General features: G+C 49.0%; 2 protein-coding genes across 2 annotated transcripts in view; both read right to left on the bottom strand.

The window, feature by feature from the left end:
• LOC149335524 (calcium-activated chloride channel regulator 3A-1-like) overlaps positions 1-26375 on the bottom strand; it is a 187185-nt gene that overhangs the window by 75479 nt on the left and 85331 nt on the right. The gene's annotated exons all lie outside the window — the stretch shown is intronic.
• LOC149335525 (uncharacterized) lies at positions 16816-25451 on the bottom strand. Its single transcript, XM_089553598.1, has 4 exons — positions 25394-25451; positions 24026-24133; positions 20664-20711; positions 16816-17040 (listed from the first exon to the last, which is right to left on the bottom strand). The coding sequence occupies exons 2-4, from the start codon at positions 24083-24085 to the stop codon at positions 16816-16818; spliced, it is 333 nt and encodes a 110-aa protein (XP_089409724.1). The 5' UTR covers positions 24086-24133; positions 25394-25451.

Genomic DNA, 26375 nt, shown 5'->3' on the forward strand with positions numbered 1-26375 from the left:
AATGTTCTGTTTTATGGTATCGCCGATAGTGACTCATCTGAAAGTTGGGAGACGTCAGACCAACTTGTCAACGACTTCTGCCGCGATAAGCTTGGCGGCACTGTTACTTCTGTTGCTAGGGCGCATCGTGTGGGCCGTTTCTCACCCGAGAAGGCACGGCCAATTATAGCGAAGTTCATCAACGATAAAGAAATTGAAGTCATTCTAAGTAACGGCCGCAAGCTAAAGTAAACAGATTTTAGCATCGGACGTGATTATTCGCTTGCTGTCCTTAACAAACGCCGCCAGCTGCTGCAGTTTTCGAAAACGATTAAAAAAGATGGTGACCGCGTGTGCTTGGCTTTCGATAAATTGCATATCAATAAGGATACGTATCTGTGGGATGTCGCCAGTGGCCGAGCGGTTACAGTTTAGTCTTTCCACGACCGACTGACCGGTTCGAACAGCCACCTCATCTTTTCCAGCGTCTTCATCATCCTCGTTGAACACTCGTCTTAATTCACTGAATAACAGTAGTTTCCTTTTCACTAATATCGGAAGTGTACTTTCAAAATCTGTTGCCCTTTCTTTCCTCGTCGATTCAACGTGCGCTTCACTTCTGATATGGACTGAAACTTGGTTGGACGATTCTATTCCGGATGCTAACATTCTTCTCAGTGAATCCGAATTTTGCTTTTTTCGTTGTGATAGGAAAAATAGAAAAGGGGGTGGCGTCCTTATTGCTACAAAGAATCAAATATCTGCTGTCCTGATCACTGTCACTACTTTTCTTGAATGTGTTTGGATACGGTGCAAAATCGGTATTGCTGATGTTGTTATTGCTGCCTACTACCGACCGCCAGATATGACTGCCACATTTTCAGGTGAATTTCATAGATTATTGAGTGACTTATACGTGCGTTTTCCTAACTCCATTTTCCTTGTATTTGGTTATTTTAACTTCCCAAACATTGATTGGCCTAATCTTTCGGTTAACCCCACTGACCAGGAAACCCACATGTTCCTTCATACCTGCTTAGATTTTTCGCTTGTTCAAATTATGACTGCTCCTACCCGCCGCTCCGCCACAACGGCAAATATTATTGATCTCGTCCTAACAAATAACCCTGAGGTTTGTTCCGATATCTGGCATTTACAAGGCCTATCCGATTATGACATCATCACCGGGTACATCACTCGTCCATTCGGTAGAAAGAAAACATCCACTAAGCGAATTCATTGCTACAACCGCGCTAATTTCGATGGGATTAACTCTGCACTCCAATCATTTTCGGAGGACTTCGTAGCTCACTCTTCATCTCGCTCAGTCGAAACAAATTGGAAATCACTTAAAGACACATTGACTAATCTTGTTGACAAGTTTGTACCAGTCATCACCATCAGATATCATAAAAATGCACCATGGTTCACAAATCGCCTTCGTCGTCTTAATAATAAGAAAAAAACGCTTGTACCGCCAAGCAGTCAAAACAGGTCTTCCATCCTTATGGACAAAGTACAGGCATTGCGATCACGAATATCAGTCACTGCTTAAAACAACTCGTCATCATTTCTTCAGTCACGACCTGTCCACCATGTTAACCAATAACTGATAGATTCTAGCGCGTCATCAATCCGAGTTCCCACCCCGAAATTGTACTAACTAATCCTGACGGTGATCCAGTGACTGAAACTGAGTGTGCACAGCTTCTTAACGACGCATTCGTCTCAGTGTTCACCCATGAAGACACCACTTCCTCGCCCATGTTACAGCCATCTTCCGTCACTTCCATGCCAGAAATTATCATTAGTGAATCAGGCATTCTTGCCCTTTTGAATAACCTCAAAGTTACTACTAGCTCTGACCACCTTGGATTTAATAACAAAATACTAAAGAATGCCTCTCTAAACCTCTATCAAGTATTGACATCACTTTTTTCACAATCATTATCATCTGGTACAATTCCTGACGACTGGCGTACAGCGAAAGTAATACCCATTTTCAAATCCGGATACCGCACCGTTCCACTTAACTATCGCCCTATCTCATTAACCAGCAACATCTGCACACTCCTGGAGCACATAATTCATACTCCCGCCGCGGTGGCTCAGTGGCTATGGTGCTCGGCTGCTGGCCCGAAAGACGCGGGTTCGATCCCGGCCGCGGCGGCTGAATTTCTTTGGAGGAGAAATTCGAGGCCCGTGTACTGTGCAATGTCAGTGCACGTTAAAGAACCCCAGGTGGTCGAAATTTCAGGAGCCCTCCACTACGGCGTCTCTCAAAGCCTTAGTCGCTTTGGGACGTTAAACCCCATAACCCAAACCAAACATAATTCATACTCAAGTAATTAATTATCTAGAGGAGTACGATATCATTTTCAAATACCAGCACGGTTTTCGCAGGGGTTATTCATGTGAGACAACTCGCTGGATTTACTAACGACATATTTTCCGCAGTAGACGCTGGCTTACAGGTTGACGCATTATTTTTAGACTATTCTAAAGCTTTTGCTAGCGTTCCCCATCACAGGCTCCTAACCAAATTGACAAACTTAAATCTCCATTCCAACTTTATTTCATGGATAAAACAATTCCTCGATAACGGAAAACAATTCACCTCTTTCAACGGCTTTAACTCGTCTTCTCTCCCCGTAACATCTGGAGTCCCCCAGGGAAGTGTACTTGGCCCTCTACTTTTTTAAATTTTTATTAACGATCTACCCAAGTGTTTACCATCTCAAATTAGGTTATTCGCGGATGATTGTGTAATATATCGTAATATTACTAATGAAACCGACCGCCATTCAAACTGATCTTGACGCTGTAACGGCTTGGTGTTCTTCCTGGCTAATGTCTCTAAATGCATCTAAAACAAAGTTAATGTCCTTTACTAACCGTTCCACGCGAATTGCTACAGCCTACTTCCTCAATAACGATAGAGTTGAACTTACACAACTTACAAGTACCTAGGAGTTCACTTTCAGTCTGACCTAACTTGGAATTACCGTATTAACACAGTCTTAGCATCAGCAAATTGCGCACTCGGCCTTCTTAGGCGTAATCTCAAACAAGCGCCTTCACACTTAAAAAAAACTTGCTTACATCACGCTAATCCGCCCGAAAGTTTAGTATGCTTCTGCCATATGGGACCCTCAACAAGCTTACATCATTAACAACCTTGAATCCCTGCAAAACCGTGCTGTTCGCTTCATCTTTTCAGATTATTCACGCTTCACCAGTGTCACAGCATTAAAACAACGTGCCGAGTTGGAACCGCTATCATGTCGACGCCATTTCGCTCTCCTAACCTTACTTCACAAACTGTATCACCATCCCACCCTCCACGACGACTTCTTTTTGCCACACCCCTGCAGTCTTTCCTCGCCGCGACCACGATAACAAAATAAAACGCATCACATGCCGTTCATCGCTCTACGCGAAATCATTCATTCCTCGCACTGGAATAGATTGGAATAACTTGCCATCACACATAGCTACTGAGGTTAACCTACAATCGTTTCAGCAATCGTTAAAGCAAACCATGTACTAACAGATTTGGTATTTTTGTTGTATTATGTGCATTTACTGAGTATTTTTTTCTGCGTTGTTTGTTGTGTTGTGTGCATTACTAGTTTTAATTCATTATTACGTGTATTTTGTTCATATACCTGTGCCATATTTTTATGCGTGTATTGCCCCCCCCCTATGTAATACCCTCGCGCGAAGGCCCTTAGTGGTATTTTAAATAAATAAATAAATAAATAAATAAATAAATAAATAAATAAATGTGTTTTGCTTTTTTTTTTCATAGGGAAGAGAGTTTGTCTAATACAGTGGAAGTGTGGGGCGTGGCACGTAACTCAGGGAGCCAATCCGTTTGTGGGTCCATCCGCGGATTATACGATTTTGAAGTGAAAATGTTGTCGTTTTTACGCTATGTACATTTGAAAGAGGGTTATGTGCCTGACGGAAATTGGAGGGCGGACCACATGGCGGCTAACCAATCGTATTAAGAGTTTGAAATGATTGGTTGCCGAAGAATGTGGGTCGGGCCCACAAGTCTTTAAAACTGGGTCCCGGAGCCGGGAAAAGGGGTTCTGGGCTACGGTCACATGTAACGCATCTTCGGCTATGACGAGTAGGGGCCTCCCCTAGTGGCAGCCAGCTCCATGTTGTTGTGCTCACAGCTCAACTTGTCGTAAATATGTAAATTCTTGTACATAAAGCTTCGGTGCATATCCCCTACAAGTCATATGTTGCCTAGCATTGCCCGCTAGACCCTCTGACGGGGTAACTCCGGTGTAAAGAAGCGGAATATTGTCTGCTAGACCTCCAGCCTTCAAGACATCAACAAGCCGTCACCGACGAGGCACCTCTGGGGCAAGGAAGGAAGGGAAGAGAAAGAAACTTGAAATGTCTACTGGTGCGACCAGAGATTGGCTGGTGGGCTCTGCAGTAGCGCTTTTTCAGGCACTCCGTGGGGACTCTGGAGGTAAGATTAGCTGGCAGCCAAAAAGAAAGTGCAATAATAGATGCTGAAAACAGAGAAGTAGCCACTCGGCGGTCAAGGGAGAAAATTATACAAAAGAAGTGTGACACAAGGATCAGTCATATAAACATACCAAGGGGTAGAAACAGAGTGCAAAGAAATAGGACAGCAGTTCAAGCACGATGAAATATGTGTGTGCGCTCTATGCGCGACACATCTCAGGGATATAAAAGGACCTCCGTTTAGCATTGGCTATTCCTGAGAAGGGAGCAGCAGAAAAGGAACTGAGAAGAAGGGGTAGGTATATGGTGATGCATTGAGGAACGAAGTTTCAGAGATTAATGTCACCTTGCAAAGCACATGTCTGCGTATCACGAATAATTTTCGGTAAAAAGACATTGTTAGGGATTGTTGCCATATGAACCGATACCGCATTCAGGCAAGGAAACAAGGGTGCAGTGAAGTGTCTCAGCGACGATATAAAACAGTTTGAAGGCGGTTACGATATAATTTTGCTGGGGCAGAATAATGTTCACATCTATGAGCTGATGGATGCAGAGAATGTACCTGGAAGTTAATGCTAGACATTTGTGAGGAGCGCAAACTAGCTATTGTAAATGAAGAAGCTAAATGTGCGGGCAAATCACGCAGGAATACCGGAGAATTCAGACGACCATTGACGTCTGCCGTAGTTCTTCAATGCTTTCTCTGGTCTCGAAACTCCGGGAAAAGTTTCATATACGAACAGCTCGCGCCGCTAGTGGTGCAGCTGTCGAAGAGGGGGTGGTGGTGGAAAACATTTATGTACAGGTATACTACAGGAGGTTATGCATGAGCTGACCCAGAGGGGGCCAGCCCTTACAAATACTAGGTGGAGGTCCCTAGTTCGGGACCCCAGTGGGATCGGCCGCCGCCCGGGCTAACGGGACCAGGCCCGTTGGGCCTGCAGGTCAGAGCAGCCGAGCAGGGTCGCCTCCTAGTCCTCCCGGGTTGAGTTGGGGTGAGGGGGGATAGCAGGGTTGGAGGGGCAGGCCCACACCATGTGGTAGATGTCCGAAGACTTCTTCGCACAGTGCGGACAGCTGCTCGAGAAAGAAGAGTCGAAGTGTTTGAGAGCTGCCGGGCACAGCAAAGTATTAGTATAGAGGCGAAGCAGAAGCCGCTCCTCCGCCTTTGAGAGACCTTTACGACCTCGTACACGGGCGGGGATAAAGACCATGGCCAGATTGATAGAGTAAAACGATGTCTTTGAAAGTGTAAGCTGGAATAAATTCGAGTTCCTGATCGTCAGGGTCGGAGGGGAATGTCCGGTGAGATTGCGCGCGGGCGACAGCGTCAGCTGCCTCATTTCCCTCAAGGCCCATGTGAGCGGGAGCCCAAACGATACGCCGGTGCGCGGGGTCACCGGTGTAGACGCTGTTTTGTAGAATGCGGTAGGCTAGATACAGTGCCCAGCCCTGCTCGACGTTCCGACATGCCCCTCGCGAGTCGGAAATAATTGTTTTTGAATTGAAATCAGATGCAGTCAACGCAATGACGACCTCCTCCGCGTGTGTTATGTCGCGGGCTCGGAAAGTAAGGCCGTTCACTGTTTTGGATTGGTGGACGACTGCGGCTGTGTAACATCCCCCATGGTGGGGGGCACGAATGGCTGCGCGAGCCCTGTTCACGGCGGCTGTTTTCCTGCCAACAGGCTCACATTCGCTCGGTATTTGTGCTTTCTGGGGATCGGCATTTGCGCTTAGCATGGACGTTACTTCACTGGCTATTACCTGAATGCTTAGCTGCAACGCGAAAGGGGTGCGCTAGCACGGCTTACACCTACTATACTTTTCCATGCATTTTTACATCTTGTTATGCTTTGGTAATGAAGGTTATCACGCAGAACAGCCGAGGTCTAGGGAGCGCCGCTCATGCACGACTGCTGTCCGTGCAGGCTGAGAAGTCACTGAAGCGAGGGGAGAGACGCTGAAGTTGAGGGCTTGCGCAACACTGCCCGCTGACGGCCACGACGGCCGCAACTGCGATACGCGCCACTGTGCGTCGCCACCTTCTCTTCCGCGCTAGTTCACGGAGATAGAGAGAGGCATCGGACAGACTTCGGCGAAATCTGTGATTGTGGCTACAAGTGCTACGCACTAAAACAAAATTCTTTGTTTTTGCCTCCCTGCGCAAATTGACCCCCGTAACACGCAACGTGTATTTTGATCCAATACCAATTGAAAGGGTTCAAAGCTATAAATATTTAGGAATAACTCTCGACGAAAATGTGCACCGGCCGTGTGAGGAGCTTTCGCGTACACCCTAGGTTTAACCAAGCTAAACCCTCAGCAATTTTTATGTCCCTCTCCTGTAATAACTGCTGTTAAGTTAAAGTAATAAGCAAGCTTAACGCGAGAACTGTGTTGGTGGTGGTGGTGAAAACTTAATTTGCAACAGGGGAGTTTGAGCCAAACAGGTCAGTGGGTCCCCGCACGACCCCACTATACTCAAACGTTCATGTCCCGGAGGCTTATGACGCTGGCAGCCCGGCCTATGTCGATGGCTTGCATGGCCGGGTCCTCAGAACGCAGTAGGGTCTCCCAAGCCTCCCAAGCGGTAAGGTGCTCCAGGACCCGCGGGGGAGGGTCCGCCGGGCAGAGGAAAATGATATGATCGAGAGCGGCTTTGGGGTGATGGCAGAGGGTAAAGGAGGGGTTTGTGTAGACTTGGTGATAGCGCGAGCGTATATAAGGGGAGGGTAAAGTGCGTGGTTGGAGCCGCCTCCAAAGTGTCTGATGATAATTGTCGAGGGAGGGATGGGGTGGAGAGTAGAGCCGACGCTCGGCATTGCAGGCCTGCGTCATTTCATTGAATGAGTGCATGCACTCCCGTGAGAACCCCAGGTCGGAGGCCGCCGGTGCCCGGTTGAGAGAACCTCGGGCTAAAGCGTTGGCGGCCTCGTTTCCGGGATTCTCGGTGTGGGCAGGCACCCATATCATCTCCATGTGGCGGGGTTGATGTGCGGCGAGGGAGTTCAGTATGCGAAATGCAGGGACGTGAACTCTTTGCAGAGCCCTATAATTTCAGAGAAAGACGAAAATATACAGACAGGTTTCACCCTGCCGAGGCAAAGGGGGACGAAAAGACAGAGTCCTTTAACGCTTTTGAGCATTGCAGGGCTCTGGTACAGTCACGGACATAAGTTTAAGAGATGCGAATTGAGGGAAAAATCTTGTACTGCATTGTCTCGCTAGCTAGTCTTCTCATATTTGTTGTAGCAGATCGAGCGCGCGTCTCTATGTTTCTGTGAATTTCATCGCCCTGCTTTGCTTGATCGCCAGATAATAAATGTTCCTCGGCGAAACCGCATCCCGAAAACTTTGTCCATGACCATACATAATAGTCTAGATTCTTATCTGGTTCTTCTCTTCCGAGCGTAAAGGAGCACAAGTGGAATGACGACGACCCTAAAGTCATCTTAAACCTAGCTTTAGCCTGAGTCGCTTTCGGACGTTAAACTCCCATAACCCATAAAGAAGCTTTCGCGTAGGAAGGAAAAAGCGAACGACGGCGGAAATTCTGACACTCGCATTTCGAAGAGTCACTCGTAATACAGCTGCTACAGTTTTAGTTTCGGTTTGCACGCGGCCGACGTCTCTTCTGTGGGTTTCTACGTGGACACAAGCCACCACCCACCGCGGGTTCGAGCTTCGCGCGAGCCAAGGGCCCCGATCAGCCGTCACCACACACACACTGGGACACCGATGCGGTGCGCTCAACCTCCGCTGGGAGGAGAGCGATTCGCCGCAAAGAAATAGGCCTCCAAGTTCACAAAGGAGACGTTTATTCACGTCGTCCTTCAGCAGATACACAAACACTCAGTAGTCACCCCGTCCCGGGGGCGCGCGAGGAGCAAGGCTCCGCTGCGCGCACGAAGCGACCAGAGTAATGCGCGCCGCTAGCACGCCGCTGCAGGAGAATGTCTCCGCGGCAGTGCTGTGATCTCTCTCTCGTGTCGACCGTTGGGCCGGTTGCGAGAGAGAGTGGGCAATCAACGCAAGGTACGCCTGTCGGAGGTCGCTGGACCCCGCTGGACAGGCTCGAGCCGCTGCAGGTCAGAGGACACGTGCGGGCGAGCTCGAGTATGTACTGGTCCGAACGGCAAAGGCCGGCACGGACAAAACAGTAGCGTACGCACCTTACGCTGTCTCGGAGGAGTCTCTCTCTCTGGGCCCCTCTCGGACAGTCGCGCGGCGCGCGGCCGCCCAAACGAGTCCCGAATTCCCGCCAAAACACACCAATGGCAAGGGCCGTTGGGGAACCGGGGCGGAGCAGTGGCCAAATGACAGTGATTAGTCACCTAGCCGCCTCTCCACCGCCTGAGGCGGGAGCAAGCGAAAGAGGAGAAACAACGCGGGAAGCCGGCAAAGCCGCGCAACGGCAACGGCGGAAAGCTAGGATTCCCACATCTCCCTCTCCTTAAATGCCCTCCTACCCATCGGCAAAGCACGCGGCCAAAATAAAGAAATCAATACACAAAAAAAGCTACACATCAGTTCCAGCGAAAAGAAACTAAAACACACAAACAAAGGAAAAACACGGCAAACAACACTTGCATACGCTTCAGTAAATCAAAACAGCTTGCAGATTATATACACCGTACACAAGGCGATGTGAATTCAACTGTACAACTATGTGACAGGTGGATGTCAGCCTCAAAGTTCGAAGGCGCGGCCCAATGGGCCTGTCGGCGACTCACCGCTCGCAGACTTCAAGTTGAACTGGTTGGGAGGGCCGACGACTGATGGCGGTCTTCTTTCCGTTGATGACGACGGGGCCGCGGCAGTGCACTAACCTCGCGCCCTTGGGCACGACGTCACGTTCGGCACAAGACAGTTAGTGCACCCCTTTCACGCCGGCTGAAACGGGCGAGGACGTTCGGCGGCGTCCTGATGTGTAGCCTTGGCCACAGCGAGGGGTCCTTCCAATCCTCGCGCTCACGCAGCACACAACGGCACAACTCACAGGCGTCGCCTTGGCTCATGGTTACGCGCGCACACAGCCACAGCAACCAACACACATACACCGGCACGTGCGCGGACGCCGGTCGGCGACAACGATCCCCTCATCAGAAGCGTCCACAGGCGCCGCGGCGAGGGTCAAAGGGTGCACTTTCCGCCCCCCATCGCCCCAAACGCCCCGCCAACTTCCCCTCCATACGGGCCGCACAAAACTCGCACCGCGACACACGGCTGCTTAACGAGCCAACCACCCACAGTCGGGCCGGAAATGAGAAAAGGCGCGCTGTACAAACGACACCTAATCCTTTGGTTCTAGAAGATAAGAGCAAGCACGAGCGGGCTGAAGTTTGCCTATGTACAAGTCTGGTAAAAAAACTGAACGCCAACGCAGACGCATGTTACCTATGTACATCTCGGTACGTTAGAACGAAAACAGACGAAAAAGCGGGGAAACGAAAGTGGCTAGAAACTGACTCAAACAAACAAATAAATAAACAGATAAACACACAAGCCTGGAACTGAGCATGCTGCAAAAACAAAAAAAAATAACACACCGTGCTTCACCTGGGTAGGGCCTGACGAGAAAGCTCGCCAGCTAGCGGAGGCTGCGTGCCTTCGGTTGCGGAAAAGTCCACCGTCCGGCATCAATCACACCGGTGACCGTCGCCTCAGATTGTACCGGTGCTCCGTACGCTTGCGTTCCGCAGCACCAGTTGTGCCTTTGCGCTTGCCTTTGATACCAATGGGTACCGGCGCAAGCTCGTCAGACCGTGACGCGTAGGCCTTCAGGTCTATGAACCCCTGCTTGCTCCTGGGGAAAGCCCCCATCAAATCGCAGGTCGCCATCTGCCACGGACGCACACTGTCAATTGGTTTCATCATTCCAGGCGGCTCTCCGCCCCGTGACTTCACCGCTTGACAGACATGGCAGGAACGGCAATAGCGGAAAATGTCACGCTTCATGCCGGGCCACGTCGCCGGCTGACTCAGTTTTGCAAAAACTTTGGAGCCACTCAGATGACCGGCCAGTGGTTCGTCATGAGAGAATCTCAACAGTGCGCCTCTCAGACTTTTGGGGATAACCACCTTGAACGGGTCGATGGACTCGTCATCGGTGGCTATGTATTTCAGCACGAGCCCGTCATGGTCCCGCAGAAATGAATCCCCGGGGTTCGCCGCGACACACGCTGGCTTCTGCCCCCCTGCGCCCGCTACAATACCAGTAGCGTCACGGCGCTCCGTCTCCCTGAGACCGTCGCTCACCTCGCGACAAAAGGGGTCATTTTGCTGGGCTTTCAGTAGCTCTTTACGGCTGAAAACGATTCCAGTCATCCCCGAGGGGAGCCTGGTCTCGTTCCCAGTCAGGTTTGCAGCCAAAATTTCCGTTCGCGTCGGCACTTCCGAGGCGCTCACAAAGAGCTTTGCGTCTCGTCCGCTTTGCGAAGCGCTGCTTGCCTGGTTAGCGGAATGGGTTAACCCGTTTGCGGGCTCCCCCTCCTTGCCGCCCGGCGGCTCGTCCGCTGTTTCGCCCCCTCCGCCTGCAGGCGTCAAGGCGCCGCTGGCGAGTGGGGCACGGGATAGCGCGTCAGCTACCACGTTTGTGCTCCCCTTTCGATACTGCACCGAAAAGTCGTAATGCTGTACCAGGAGAGCCCAGCGCGCCAGCCGACCCGTAGGCTCGCGGAGCCGCATCAGCCAACTGAGCGCACTGTGGTCTGTCTGCACCACGAATTGCGTTCCATCAAGGTAGACGTCAAATTTGCGCAGTGCAAACACGATGGCGAGGCACTCCTTCTCGGTCACGGAATAATTCCTCTCCGAGGGCAGCAAGGAGCGGCTGGCAAAGGCCAGCGGTTGCAGCGCGCCATCTAATTCCTGTAGGAGAACTGCTCCTAAACCCAGATCGCTCGCGTCAGTCTGGACTACGAACTGTCTGGTCAGGTCGGGTAGCCTGAGCTGCGCTGTCTCGGCAATGGCACTAGACAGGAGGCGAAAGGATCGCTCTTGCTCGGGCCCCCTTCGCCACGCTGCAGTCTTTCCCAAGAGCTTGGTCAAGGGTGCCTGCACGCGGGCACAGGACGACTAAAGGTGGCCATTCCCACACAACGGCGCAGGCCGCGTACGTCCTTGGGCGCGGGAAATTCGAGTATGGCTCAAAGTTTCTCCGCATCTGGCTCAATGGAGCCCCGGCCTTAGCGACTGCGCCCCTGCCTCAGTGGAGGCTTGGGCGGGCTGCACGAACGAGGGAGGCAAGGCTCCTAGTTCGATGAGCGGCGCGGTTTCCACAGGGAACCGGGCCAGCGCCTCGCCATTTCCAGAGCAGAATTGACTGCTCGCGGGGCACGGCTGCTGCTGTTCGAAACTGCCGGTTGCGGCAGCGTGACACGAACTGCTTTCGCACTGGGCGGAAAGCTTGCACTGCTGAGGCATGTGACCAGCGGATGCACCGCAGGGTGCTCCCGATACAGCTCCAATGGGAGCCGCGTGGTCGACATTTTGGGTTGTGCCGCCGTAAGCCCCAATGGGGCCGAGGCCAACCACGGTGTCTAGCTATTCGAAGGAACAGCAGCCAGCGGATCAAACGACGCTACAACTCCGTAGGGAGCCGACATGTAGCTGCCGAGTACCCCGATGGGGGTGGTAGACATGGTGCGCAAGCGTGATCGGCAAGGCGATCTGCTCGGCTAATGTGCCATCAAAGGCGTAAGCGCCAATGACTTAGCACGTTGGGAGCCAGTTGTGGGTTTCTACGTGGACACAGGCCACCATCCACCGCGGGTTCGAGCTTCGCGCGAGCCAAGGGCCCCGATCAGCCGTCACCACACACACACTGGGACACCGATGCGGTGCGCTCAACCTCCGCTGGGAGGAGAGCGATTCGCCGCAAAGAAATAGGCCTCCAAGTTCACAAAGGAGACGTTTATTCACGTCGTCCTTCAGCAGATACACAAACACTCAGTAGTCACCCCGTCCCGGGGGCGCGCGAGGAGCAAGGCTCCGCTGCGCGCACGAAGCGACCAGAGTAATGCGCGCCGCTAGCACGCCGCTGCAGGAGAATGTCTCCGCGGCAGTGCTGTGATCTCTCTCTCGTGTCGACCGTTGGGCCGGTTGCGAGAGAGAGTGGGCAATCAACGCAAGGTACGCCTGTCGGAGGTCGCTGGACCCCGCTGGACAGGCTCGAGCCGCTGCAGGTCAGAGGACACGTGCGGGCGAGCTCGAGTATGTACTGGTCCGAACGGCAAAGGCCGGCACGGACAAAACAGTAGCGTACGCACCTTACGCTGTCTCGGAGGAGTCTCTCTCTCTGGGCCCCGCTCGGACGGTCGCGCGGCGCGCGGCCGCCCAAACGAGTCCCAAATTCCCGCCAAAAGACACCAATGGCAAGGGCCGTTGGGGAACCGGGGCGGAGCAGTGGCCAAATGACAGTGATTAGTCACCTAGCCTACTCTCCACCGCCTGAGGCGGGAGCAAGGGAAAGAGGAGAAACAACGCGGGAAGCCGGCACAGCCGCGCAACGGCAACGGCGGAAAGCCAGGATTCCCACACGTCTCATCAGTGGCGTGTCTTGTTTATCGCTTCAGGACGAGTTTACCTTCCAGGAGTGCTTTTAATTTAAATCCATAACACAGCCGCGTTTTACAGCGCGTTTTACAGCTGCAAAGAGAAACAACTGTCGAGAGAGACGAATGCTGCGGCGCGTGCATATTTCGATACTCAGAGTGCGAGAGAAATTGTGCACGAGAATGAGGAACGGACGGGAAGTGCTTTTAGAATTCAGCTGCGGCAATCATCACGAATGTATTCCTGTTCAGGTATAACTTGGTACAGTACAAAAATACCTGGTAGAGAGAACTCCGCTGGAATAACGTTGGCATACCTTTTGGAGGCGCCGATGTGAAGCAGAACACCGTCGGCAGCCCACCAGATAGTCGCCGTTCCTTCACTCTGGTGCGGTTGGAATATAAATGGGTAAAGTGCTCATCGCAGTGTGAACTGCCTGGTGAAGGTTTCCATCTATTCCTTACTACGTTTATCTCCCGATGATGGCATTTCATGGGCTTACAATGCAAGGACGGGTATCACACTATAGAGCAGAGCTAGCAACCGCAGAGGAACGGGACGACACAGAGTTGAGAAGACTACGCTCTGTAGCATTTCCGTCCGTGCTGTGTGTAGCTACGTACTCTAATGCGATGGACCGTAATTTATGAAATGTCCTTCTCGAAGTCTTTACTTGTCTCCTAATGCAGTTGACGGCGCAACAGGTAGGCACTATCGTGGATGAAATGAGAACGGCGAAAACTCGAAATACCAAGGCCAAAACAAAAACTGAAATTGAAAAACACTGCCGAGCTCCGATTTCGTGCATTCCCGAAGGCTGACTGCAGGCACAGAGCCGTTTTGTACTTTCCGTTGGCTGCACTTTCGGGCGCCGTATGCACCAATGAGCTCCCTAATAGAGATCAGTCGGTGCCACATGCCACCATCGCGATTGAAAAGGGACACTTTCAGAAATCCACCCCCCGCCCGCATGCTCCGGCCGGCCGGCTGTCCGTCCGTCCGGCGCTAGCTATCCATGCTGCACGCGAAAAAGCGTCCCATACATCACGCTTTTTCTCAGAGACTGCTGGGAGTCCTTGGCCAAAGGCACTACCATTAGTAACGTTCGGAACAGCGGCTTCGTCTGCTGAATTGTCTGCTGCGCATGCGCAAACGCTCTAAAGCGGTGGCCAACTAGCAAGATGGAGCCCTCAGGTCCATCTTCAGAAAGTGTGACATAACGCTTCATCCTTGCTCTGTGTTTGGGGTGGTGGTGGTGAAGAGCATTTATTTAGTAATTTACAGAGAGGTGCTCGGGGAGAGGCCCCTATTGGGTCTCCCCCTTACAATACTAGGCGGAGTCCCTCATTCCGGGATCCCGTTGGTCGAGACCGCTACACAAGTCCGCCGAACCAGGGCCTGTTGGGCCGATAGTTCCTGGCAGCTGAGCAGGGCCGCCTCCCAGTCCTCTCGGGTAGGGGAAGGGGTGATTGGGGGGAGAGAAGGATTTTTTCTGCATGCCCAAACCATGTGGAAGGTGTCGGCCACCTCCCCACAGAATGAGCAGCGGCCGTCAAAAGAAGGATTAAAGTGCTTGAGAACGGCCGGGCACAGCAGGGTGTTTGTAAAGAGCCTGAGGAGAATTCGTTCGCCAGCTTTACCCAGTCCATTCATAGGAACTGGGTATCGCCGGTGTTCGGCACGATAGTGCTCAGTAATTTCTTTCAAAGAAAGGAGAGGGCTGTGATCTGGGTTAAGCTCCTCCCAAGGGACGCCTGGTGCCCGGTGAGTGAGTGCGCGGGCTGCCTCATGGGCGGCTTCGTTACCTGGCATGCCTTGGTGGTCGGGGACCCATATGATTGAGCGATGAGTTGGATCGCCGTCGCGAGTACTGCGGTGTAAGATTTCTTGAGCGAGTGGAGTGATCCAACCGAACTCAAAGTTACGACAGGCTCCGCGAGAGTCTGTGAGGATGAATTTAGAGTCAGGATGGGAGGCTGCGAGGGCGATCGCCACCTCCTCCGCATGCGTTGAGTTGGGTGCTCTGAACGAGAGGCCGTCCACCTGTTTTCCCTCGTGTATGACTGCAGCCGTGTACCATTCCCCCCTGGAGCGGTAGGGTCCTGCAATGTCGACGTAAAAGACGTGTTTTTTTGAGCCATAGTGGCGGTGCAGGGCATTTGCCCGCGCCTGGCGCCGGCCATTATGGTCCTCCTTGTTCATCTTAGTCGGAAGGGGTCGAACGTAGAGGGCGCTTCTCCACAGTTCTGGCACTCAAACCCGTTCCATGGTATGGTGATCATGTCTGATATGTAACCGGTCGAAGAGGCGGCGACCGGACGCGGTCTGGGCGAGGCGCGTGTATTGGTTAACGAGATGCGCCTCGCGGAGTTCTCGATAGGTGTTCACCACCCCCAACGCGAGGAGTCGCGCGTAGGAAGTGAATATCGGGAGGTCGAGGGCTCTCTTGAAAATTTTGCGGAGTACAATCTCCAAGTGATCTTCGTCATGTTTCCGTAAGCGGAGGTAAGGAGTCAAGTACAATACTCGACTAGTTACGAAGGCATGTGCGAGCCGCATCGCATCCTTACTTCGCAACCCTCCTCGCTTGTTGGAAACGCGGCGAACCATTCGGCCCACCTTGTCGCCGACTTTGCGGAGTTTGGCAAGAGTTGTGTCTGCCTTACGATGTTGATTAATGAAGAGACCGAGTATTCGTAGCTCCTTCGCTTCATGGATGGGGCCGCTTGCGAGAGAAAGCTGAACGGAGATTTTGCATTTCGGAGAAGATCGAATATGCACAAATTCAGACTTGGACGGGGAGCACTGGAGGCCGCAGTACGTGGCATAGTGGTCAACTATGCTCGCCGCTGCTTGCAGGCATTCCTCCATCTCTCCTATGTTTCCCGTAGTGGCCCAGATGGTGATGTCATCGGCGTACAGCGCATGTTGAACACGGCCGAAAGTTCCGCGAGGAACTTGCGGTGGGTACAAGAGCACACCCCACGTCCGCCGATATTGCTGGTGGTAAAATAAAACATACACTCGCCAAAAGATGGTTTATAAAAACTTTACGTTTCGGGCCCGTACGGGTCCCTTGTTCACAATGAATGATGGACGGAATGGGCCGCTTCTTATATGCGCACTTGACAACGCAGTGAGTGGGCGTAGTTATCCGGGAGATTACCCTTCGTCCTGTTAATGACATGATCCGTGGTCTGTATATAAAAATATTCTAAAAGCAGTCGTGACGATGTGGGTTTCATGGTATCTAATATTGTGGCGTTCTCCCAGTCAATGGTGTGGTTCTTTTCTTGAGCATGCTTTGCCAGCGGGTTCGATGAGGTGCGACATTTGTTGACGTCGTTCTTCCCTATTGAAAATATTGAGCGTGAATTTTGCGTGCCTATCTTTGCGTGTTTATTGCCACGCAAAATGCGACGATTGAACGAGGTCGCAGAACGCGAGACATATTTCACATAATTTGCGCAAGCCGAGCAAGCTCGCAAACGCGAGACATCTCTCACATAAGTGCGCAAGCCGCGTAAGGCTCGTACAGCAGGAGACATCCTCGCGTAATATGCGCAAGCCGGGTGAGGCTTCCAGAATGTCCGAGAGCCAAGGGTGAGTCCCAGAATGTTCATGAGCCGAGTCTGGCTCACAGAGCACTAGACAGTGTCTAATGGAGTTACCATCATGATACCGATAATACCTTGCATGGCTGCAAGGCTCCTACATCACTGCTCAACACGGTACGCTAATGTACTGCATTAAGGCCTCCTCATCTGTCTCTCACTGCCTCATTCAGCATGCATGTTGTGAGATAACAAGCTTTGCAGAAACGGTGCTTCGTGGGATGGCTCTCATGTGTGTAGCATGCTTGCAAAAGGACATAGATAAGGTCACCTTAACTGGCTTTATTAATGCCACATCCCTCATGATGGGTGCCACACAGTGGCTAAACAATTTCTTCAGTTTCTCCAAGTCCAGCAGGTTGGCGTCTTGATACAGGTTCTCACTATGCAGCACCTGCAAAAAGGTAGGAGTATATGCAAAAAAATTCAGTTAATCTGTTTTCTGGAAATTCCAGAAAAGGGCACAAGTACTTCTTCCATTAATGAACCAATGATGATTTCGAAAAGTTTCAGGTTTGAAATACAGACACTGGAAAACCCGACTCAAGCACGCAGACTGCTCAGCATCAAACCTGCACAAAATCTAATAACCGTGTCACACAGGCATTTTGAAGGCTTTCAAATGGCTATTAACTCAACGGCACTTGAATACAGCTAAATGGGCATTTCCAATAGCCACTGAGTCCCTAGAACAGTGTGGACATCTATTAAGATTTTGAAGGCTTTTCAGTGGTAGAAATTTGCACTCAGACATGGAGCACTCGCAACTATACACTAAGGAATAAAATCAAAGCAATTTAATCGCTGAAAGAATACTCAACATGAAATGTACAACTTATTTCACTAAAAAAAAGAAGGCTAGCCACAAAACACTGCAGCAAGCATATTATCACTGTTGCCAATAGCACAAATACAATGAATACCACCTTTTCAAAACTGTGTGAGCGCTACAACAGCTTCCCAGCAAAATTATGGATGGATGGATGGATGGATAGGAGCGCCCCCTTTGAAACGGGGTGGTGGCAATTGCCACCATGCTCAGCTTTTCTTTATTTATTATTTTTTTTGTTTACTGTGTTGGCAATTCTCATTAAGATTCTCCATCAACTTTGCCTACGGTTTCCTACTATTCTAACCTTATTCCACATCTCTGCTTTTCAGCCACCAATCCTCCAATCGCTTTTTGCTGACTTCCACTGCAGATTTATTTACATGACCATTGTTATCTTTAAACCCTAGGGCCTCAGAAAGAGTGACTGTGCCTGCATCGACATCCGGATGGATACCATCACATTTGATTATGAGGTGTTCAATTGTTTCCACAGATCTACCACACACTGCACATGTGTCATCTTCTTCGTTAAATTTCTTTTTGTAGCTGCGCGTTCTAAGACACCCTGATCTAGCTTCAAAAAGTAGGGCACTGCCTCTTGAGTTATCATAGAAAAATTCTTTCCTGATCTGCCTTTTCCAGAATCGATATAGTTCTACACTATGTTTCTTTTCCATTGAATTCATCCAATTTTTAGCTTCCGCGTTTTTGACCTGTCGTTTAATGCTCTTTCTTTCTCCGTCCTCATGACCGGCATACTTACTGGTTAGTTTTCTAGTTCTTTTCCGCCACTGTGAGTCAACGTTCTTTCTGTATAAATATTTAAATACCTTAGCTGCCCATCTGTTATCGTCCAATTTCCTCAGGCGTTCTTCATATAGTATCTTACTCTTAGCTTCCCGTGCCTCGAACGATGCCCATCCCATATCCCCTTGTACTGCCTCGTTTGTGGTTTTGCCGTGGGCACCTAGTGCTAATCTTCCAACAGCTCTCTGATTTACGTCTAATCTCGACTGAACTTCTGCCCTTAAGCACAGAACCGCATTGCCGAAAGTAAGTCCCGGCACCATTATTCCTTTCCAAATACCTCTTAGTACTTCATATTTGTTGTACCCCCATAATGCCCTATGTTTCATTATCCCGGCGTCTCTTCGTCCTTTTGCCCTAAGAGCCTGTTCATGCTTTTCCGTGTATATCTGCCCTTCGTTTAGCCATATCCCGAGGTATTTGTATTCGGCCACTTTGGGTATTTCGTGGCCTTGTATTGTAAGCACCTGATCAGTTGTATCGTTAAAAATCATCACACCTGATTTAGTTGCGCTAAAACTGAATCCTAGAGCGTCTCCTTCGTCTCCACAGCAATTAACCAAAGTTTGTAAATCTTCCTGGCTATCTGCTAACAGTACAATATCGTCCGCATACATTAAACCCGGGAGTCGCTGCTCAACTACATTTCCGCCTAATCTGTACGATAGATTATAACCCAGATTACTGGGTTATCAACTGTGACAGTGGCGCCACAGCAGCTTGGTGCGAGATGATGAAATATCTCTACGGCGATCAAGTATTCTGTGTAGCAGTGGCATAACTCCCAAGTTGAAGTGCAAATCTCGAAGCTCAATCTCCCACCTTAACTGTTATCTTTAAATACATATTTAAATTCATTGGAGCGTGCTGCAGAAGTAGGTGGTCAGATCATTCGAGAGGATACCTGCAAGGTATCTCAGGAGACGAAAGGTCTGATGAAGAAACGCCAAAGCATGAGGACGTCTAACTTCAGAGATAGAATAGAACTAGGAGAGCTATCGAAGTTATTTATAAGTGCAAGGTAGCCAACATAAGAAAGTTTAACATGGAGAAAACCTAGCATGCTCTAAAGCATGGAGATAGCCTAAAATCAGTGAAGAGAAAACTAATCACAGGTAAAAACCAGATTTATGCGCTAAAAGACAAAGAGGGCAATGTCATAAGCAATATGGATAAGATAGTTAAAGTAGCCGAAGAGTTCTGCACAAATCGCTACATTAGTGAATGTAATCAGAACGTTACGGAGAGAGGCAGTAGAGCATAGCAATGGGACATCCCGCCAGTAACGAGGGAGGAAGTAAAGAAAGCCTCAGGAGCAATGCAAAGGGGTAAAGCAGCTGGTGAGGATCAGGTAACAGCAGATTTGTTGAAGGACGGAGGAGAGATTGTGCTAGAGAAACTAGCCACCCTGTACACGCTTGCCTCGTGACCACGAGCGTATCAGGAGCTTGGAAGAATGCAAACATTATTTTAACTCATAAGAAAATGTCAAGGACTTGAAGATTTACAGACCGATCAGCTTACTATCCATTGTCTACAAGGTATTTACTAAGGTAATCACTAATAGAGTCAGGACAACCTTCGAATTCAATCAACCAAATGATCAGGCAGGCTTTCGTAAAGGATACTCAACAAGAGACCACATTCATGCAATCAATCAGGTGATAGAGAAATGGGCAGAATATAACCAACCCCAATATATAGCCTTCATTGACTACCAGACAGCAATTGACTCGGTGGAACCACAGCTGTCATGCAGGCATTGTGGAATCAGGGTGTAGAAGAGTGTTATGTGAAAATATTGGAAGATATTTATAACGACTGCACAGCTACCATAGTTCTCCATAAGGTCAGCAATAAAATTCCTCTATATTCCGAGTTTTCTAACACCACCATCATTTTTTGGCACCGTGACCATATCATACAAGAATGTGAGACCTACTGCATACCTAAAGAAAATATGTGTGTAAGCCAAGCATCAGCCGTTCTATGCAATAAGAAGTCTAAGTGAAAAAGATTCGATGTAAATTAGAGAAAGCCTTGCCATTTTTGTACTTCTGCTTCTATGACTGCTTGCTGGATTTTTTTCTTTAGTTGGAAGCATTCTTCCATCCCTTATCTCTATACACTATTCCTCTGCCAAATGACTGAGTAACCCAAATAGCAATTCCTAAGTAGGGAGGGGGCCTTCCACAGTGACCACACAGGGGCCTTCAAGTTCTTGCAGCAATCAAAACATCCCTTTGTAACACTGGCCTTGAATGCACCACTATACTTTTGTGGCAGGCCAAATACTTATACAATTTATGTTTTAAAACCACACAGAAATCCACAACTGCCATTATGAAAACAACCTAGTAATGTAACCATAAGCGTACCTGGCCAGCATGATCAGCATGGAAAGGCGCACAGCTTGTGTGCAGCTCCTAAAATGAAAGCAAATTCACATGATTAATTGCAATTTCCACAAAGACATTCTTGAAAAATCATGTTTTTGCACCACTCAGCCTCAAGCCTGCCTTATTGCTCCTGCAGCAATGAGGCAAATCTGAGCACAGCTTGGGGTGAGCTGGTGGTATCACATTACGCACCTGACACTACGTGCATCAATCCATTTGTATGAATGAATTTCAGAATGGCGAAGAAGACACACACACACAGGAAAAAATGGTGGGTGGATGAGATTAAGAAGTTTGTGGGGATACAGCGGCCGCAAGTGGCAAAGGACAGACAAAATTGGAGAGACATGGGAGAGGCTTTGCCCTGCAGTGGGTGTAGTCAGGCTGCTGCTGCTGCTGATGATGATGATGATGACAGCCTGAGCACACCTACAAAGTAAAACTGTGATCTCGACCCAGCAGCACTTTACTGTGTTGAAAGAGAACAGGTACAATTGAATTACTGCATTACCTTGTTATTATCATTAAAAAGTACAGGGCTCTAAGGACTTCCTAATTTACATCGAAACGAATGGGTTACAGTGAACTTTCACGGATTACACTAACAGGCACTGAAAATCCAACACAGCTGCCCAAGAGAATATTAGGCAGCCGCGCTAGCCTTCTTTTGCGCTATGCTACCTGATACCAGATTAAAATTCCAGAGCAATTTACTCATACTCTAGCACTGGGATACGTTATGCCCCAGACTGACGCAGCTGTCTTACTAAAGGCAGAGAAGCTTTCAGTGTGGGTCATGTGTGCTGTGGCGTGAACACATGCACAGCATCGCCTGCTACCATTCAAGTCCTCTGTGTACATAAATGCAGGTGCAATAGAAAACCCACATCACAAATTTGGCTAGTCTGGTCGGCCAAGCATGGGCCAGCTGATAGCACGAAGCAGCAGGTGCGACACATACCATCATCATCAGCCTGACAAGGCCCACTGCAGGGCAAAGGACTCACCCATGTCTCCACATTAACCCTGTCCTTTGCTAGGTGTGGCCACCATATCCCCGCGAACTTCTTCATCTCATCCGCCCATCTAAATTTCTGCCGCCCCTGCTATGCTTGCATTCTTTTGGAATCCACTCCATTACCCTTAAGGACCAGCGGTTATGTTGTCTTCCCATTACAAGCCCCGCCCAGGTCCATTTCTTCCTCTTAATTTCAAGTAGCATGTCATTAACCCGCATTTGTTCCCTCACCCACTCCGCCCCCTTTTGGTCTCTTAATGTTAGACTTATCATTTTTCTTTCCATAGCTCACTTTGCTGTCCTTATCGTTTGACACGTGTTTTTTTCTTTGTAATAAGGCATAAAGTATTATACACGGATTACCACATTGCATCCTCCTATGACCGCTAAATAATTTATAATCAAATTTATTTCTCCTGCTGTATTTGTTTCGGTTTCGACAGCTGAATGATGGCTGTGACTTCAAAGCGAGGTTATTGGTCACGTGAGGCATGAAAAACTGCAATACAATTGGTACTTCTGGCTCTTAAGGAATGCTGGCGTCAGCGCTGTAGCGAATTAAAACGATGAAGCAGCGATTGTAAGTGCAGTTTTTCCACGCCTCACGTGACCTATAAGCTCTCTTTGATGTCATAGCCATAGTCAAATTGTTCACCGAAACAGGATGGCAGAAAAAGTTGATTATAAATTATTTAGCGCTCACACGAATACCAGATGGTGATTCATGCATAGTAGTGTCTTCCGCATCATTATAGAGAAGAAAACATGCCACCAAGATTAGGTGTCTGTACTCTTTTAAGCTGAACTCTCTTCATTAGCCTCCACGTTTCTGTCCCAAAAGTGAGAAACATGCAGGCTAAAGAAAAGATTTCAGCTTAAGTACCAAAGTGGCTCTAATCACACGATGAAGCGGAAAAACTCTCGACACTTGATCAGAGAACAAATAGGAATTCCAACAAAATTTTAGATTCTTGTAATGCTATCAAGCATTTCTGAATATTGTAAACTGCACTTTCACACATACAGTACGCATGTATGCCAAGCTCACATTCAGTAGCCCTGTTTACCGGCTGTAATTATCACGGTCTGAGCTCAGTTACAGATTTAAAACCAGCCAAAAGATGCAACACAGGAAAAGAGAAGAAAACAGGTTGGACTATCAATTGAATTTTTTGTAAAGGAAAAGAAGGCTCGCATGAAGATGCGCCACACATGACTCACACCAGCGAAAGGCAGGACAACAAATAACTGTCACTGATATACAAGCACGTCATCTAAAAGAGAAAATTCTTTCCGTTGAAGATTGACTAATGGCTTCGCTACTCATACAGCCGTTGCCTTGGAGATATGCATCAAATACCTTACAGATTTGTTTACCACTTCTATACACCACTGAAGTGTCACAGAAATCAGGCGTACATACGGATGGGTCATCTTATGATTTACACTCACGACATTGGCACTGTAGTGCCAGATTAGAAGCTGCCTTCCCCCTAACGAGTTAGTGCTCACTCAGGAACACATTAAAGACACCTGCACATATCCCTGAAGTAGTTTCTTGCACAAGCTAGCGGAATGTGATAAACCACTTCCTGCAAGTCCTGAACCTAGTTTTATGGGATACCATACTGCTATCCCGGTTTTTAACAGCAGTGCCAAGGCCATCAACACAATGATTGGCGCAAAAATTACAATTAAAAATTTTCCCGCCACTCGATTTGAACTCATGAAGTCTACACAAAGGACTCCATGACAACCATTCTGAGGTGAATGGCAGTTCAGCCTAGCCTCTGGAATCTGTGCCAAAAAAAAAAACGGAGTCAGCGCATTGCAATTTACTTCCGAAATCAGCCGGTGGTGATGAAAATTGTATGTTTTGCTTTCTCTGGCTTATAAAGCTCCACTTTCAGAAAAAGTGTCGTCTTTGTGGTTAGGATGCGGAACTTCATCATCACAGGTCAACTTCAGCTTGCCATCAGTGTCCCTTTAATGCCTCAAAGTTGAACAATAGCTCCATTCATAGAGGAGGGCTGTGCATAAATTTCGACCACCAAAGATTCTTTAACATGCACTGACATTGCATAACACACGAGCAAATATGCATTTCGCCTTGTTGAAACGAAGCCACCACAATTCAATCCCGCGTCTTTGGGCTCAGTAGCCGAACACCAATGCAGTAGGCCACAGCAGCAGGTGAAAAACAAAAGAGAGCCCTTAATAGGCAACCTAACTTGCCAAAATCAACATAACGAGGGGTCACACAAGTAGCAGTGGACTAGGAAAATAAAAGCTACTTGTGTCGGAAGATGTCTTCAGTGCTTACTTCAAAAGCCTGCTTGCTTGCTGGGCATCCTAGCACCAAGTGAAAGGCTGGCACAGCCATACTGGAGAGCTTGGAAGAGGCATTGCTGGTAAAGCTATGTGGAGATTGCTGCAAGGTAAAAAGACACATTTAACAGCAGCACAGTGCAAAAAATGGACTAGAATCAAGCATGTAAGGCAAAGTGCAAGGCACAAAAAGGAGCCGGTCGCAGAATGGAACACAACTGTTTAACCACATTTCGAAGTGGGCCAGGCAACAAGAAATTCATAACCACGGCAGTCATTCACAACCTAGCCTCAGACGAGACATCACTTGCATATCGATATCCAGCATCGTTTCTACAATACATGCCACCATTCAAAAGAACAGACCACAGCAGAACGATATTTTCAGTAGAAGGCTGGTTTGCTTCAAATTCTGCATGCGTCCCTCAATTTGAAATCTGGCATGATTAGCACTGATTTCACATTCTCACAGGTATGATGAATTAATAGTGCAAATTGCAGAAAAACCACACTTTTTCCTTTAACATCAAATAAGGTATTGGAGAGGTACCTCAGCATATTTAAGTCAAAGTCAGATTTATTTGCGCCATTGGTTATAATCATGAAACAATCAAGTTTATTCTTCGTACATATTAAAGGCTCAATTACCCTTAAATTTCACTGCAACTTCGGGATTTAGGGCAAATGGAGCTAGGGCACCTGTGTGCATTTTGCAGTTGTTTGTACCATTTCAGCTCCGAGCCAAAGTATGAAAAAGCGAATGCCAAAAATAGAGGCGAAAAACTTCAGAGCAATTTGTTTTTATCTCACCGTTCTGCTATTCAAGGCTCGACTACACCGGCTCGGCTATAAGTACGAACGCAGCTGGATCATATGGAGCTTCGTACCTTAAATACACAATTTATAAAAGTACAAGTGAAATACAAGTGAAAGAGGAGGAAGCTCAATCCAAACGCATACAGCTGAATCGCAGTCTACGTAGTTAAACTGCTCGAGCGCTGTTACTTCAATTACAGCGTAACATGCGGCGAGAATGTAAAGCCCGGGCCGAAGATCTATTGGCGGGCACATATTCCATTCTCGGCGAGAGATGAATGGCAGTACGGCGGCAGTACGGCGCCGATATCGTGCACCCCGCGATCGGATCAGCTGTGCATATTTGCAAGCATACTGACCATGACCGTGTGACCACTGACACTACACGCGCATTCATGCCCGTGTGCCGCCAGCAAACAACCTTTCAGCGCTGCGTGCTGCCGCGATAGGCACTGCGTCTTCGCGTCTCTGTACTAGCTGTGTTGACGTGGCCAGTTGTGCGCAAAGGCTTTGAAATAATGAACAGGTTCGAAGAAAATTAACTTACCCCCAAGATGCGAGATGTCACCCGGGTAATGGTCTCCCACCAGCTGCTCCGCCATGGAGGAAATGAGCCCCACCGTCAGCATAGCGATTCCAGTGAAGGCGCGCAAAGGACGACGCGCTATCCGTCGAGCCCGCTGACGCACGCTATAAACACAGGTTTACTCAGCACCTTACCACGTTTTCGTACATCGCACCAGCGAATTTCACTGCTGTCGGCACATCACATATCGGAAGAGTGACAAATGCTCATGCCAGCGATCGTTCACGCCCTCGACACCACAAAGGACCACGACAAACGTAGTAACGCTGACCGCCATGCTCTCCCTCCCCAGACGCTGCGTTCGTTGGCTAGCGCTTCGGCCAGTTCCGGCTTCCTTCGGCCCGTTTAGAAAGGCATCGCCTCCAGGCATTCCTCCAGGTCGTCTCTTTCGGGCTCTATGCTTTTGGGCAGTGCGATAGCAAAGAACTAAAACCAAATGAAACTTTCGTTACAAAAATAATTAAGTTCTTGTGCACATATTAGCATTAAAAACTTGAGAAATTTGTGACGCATGGACGCATTAATATGCGTGTCAGTACATTCGTGCGTGCGTGCGTGCGTGCGTGAGTGGGCATGGTCTAGCTCGTCAAATCCAAAGCCTATCCGACATGCTGCATGGTTTCTGAGATCACCGCCGTGAGCTTCGCTTGTTTTCTCGTGCTGCTGCTGGGCTGTCTTGCGCGCCGCTGTTACTGTGCTGGAATCGCAAAAGAAGAAGGATTACCGGTGTGTGCTGCCGGTGGGCGCGTTCTCATCCAAGAGTAGTAGCAGCTCCCAATTAAGCGATCCGTCGGGGCATATGTGCTATGGATGTCTGGTCGACAACGATAATGAGGTCAGCAGTGCGGTGCCGTCGTTTGATGAGTCGAACCTTTCGGCCTATTGCACTGCTAACTTCGTTGCAAAAATGCCTGGCTCATAAGCAGCGACAGTGGCCATTGTT

This window comes from Amblyomma mixtum, chromosome 7, assembly GCF_055824585.1.
Source record: "Amblyomma mixtum isolate Tamu chromosome 7, ASM5582458v1, whole genome shotgun sequence".
NCBI lineage: Eukaryota > Metazoa > Arthropoda > Arachnida > Ixodida > Ixodidae > Amblyomma > Amblyomma mixtum.

Coding starts and splice junctions, on each gene's coding strand:
- LOC149335525 (XM_089553598.1), bottom strand. CDS start 24,085: ATGGCTGTGCCAGCCTTTCACTTGGTGCTAGGATGCCCAGCAAGCAAG. Junction 20,712..24,025: donor CAAGCAAGCAGGCTTTTGAA/GTAAGCACTGAA, acceptor CTTTCATTTTAG/GAGCTGCACACAAGCTGTGC. Junction 17,041..20,663: donor ATGCTGATCATGCTGGCCAG/GTACGCTTATGG, acceptor ACCTTTTTGCAG/GTGCTGCATAGTGAGAACCT.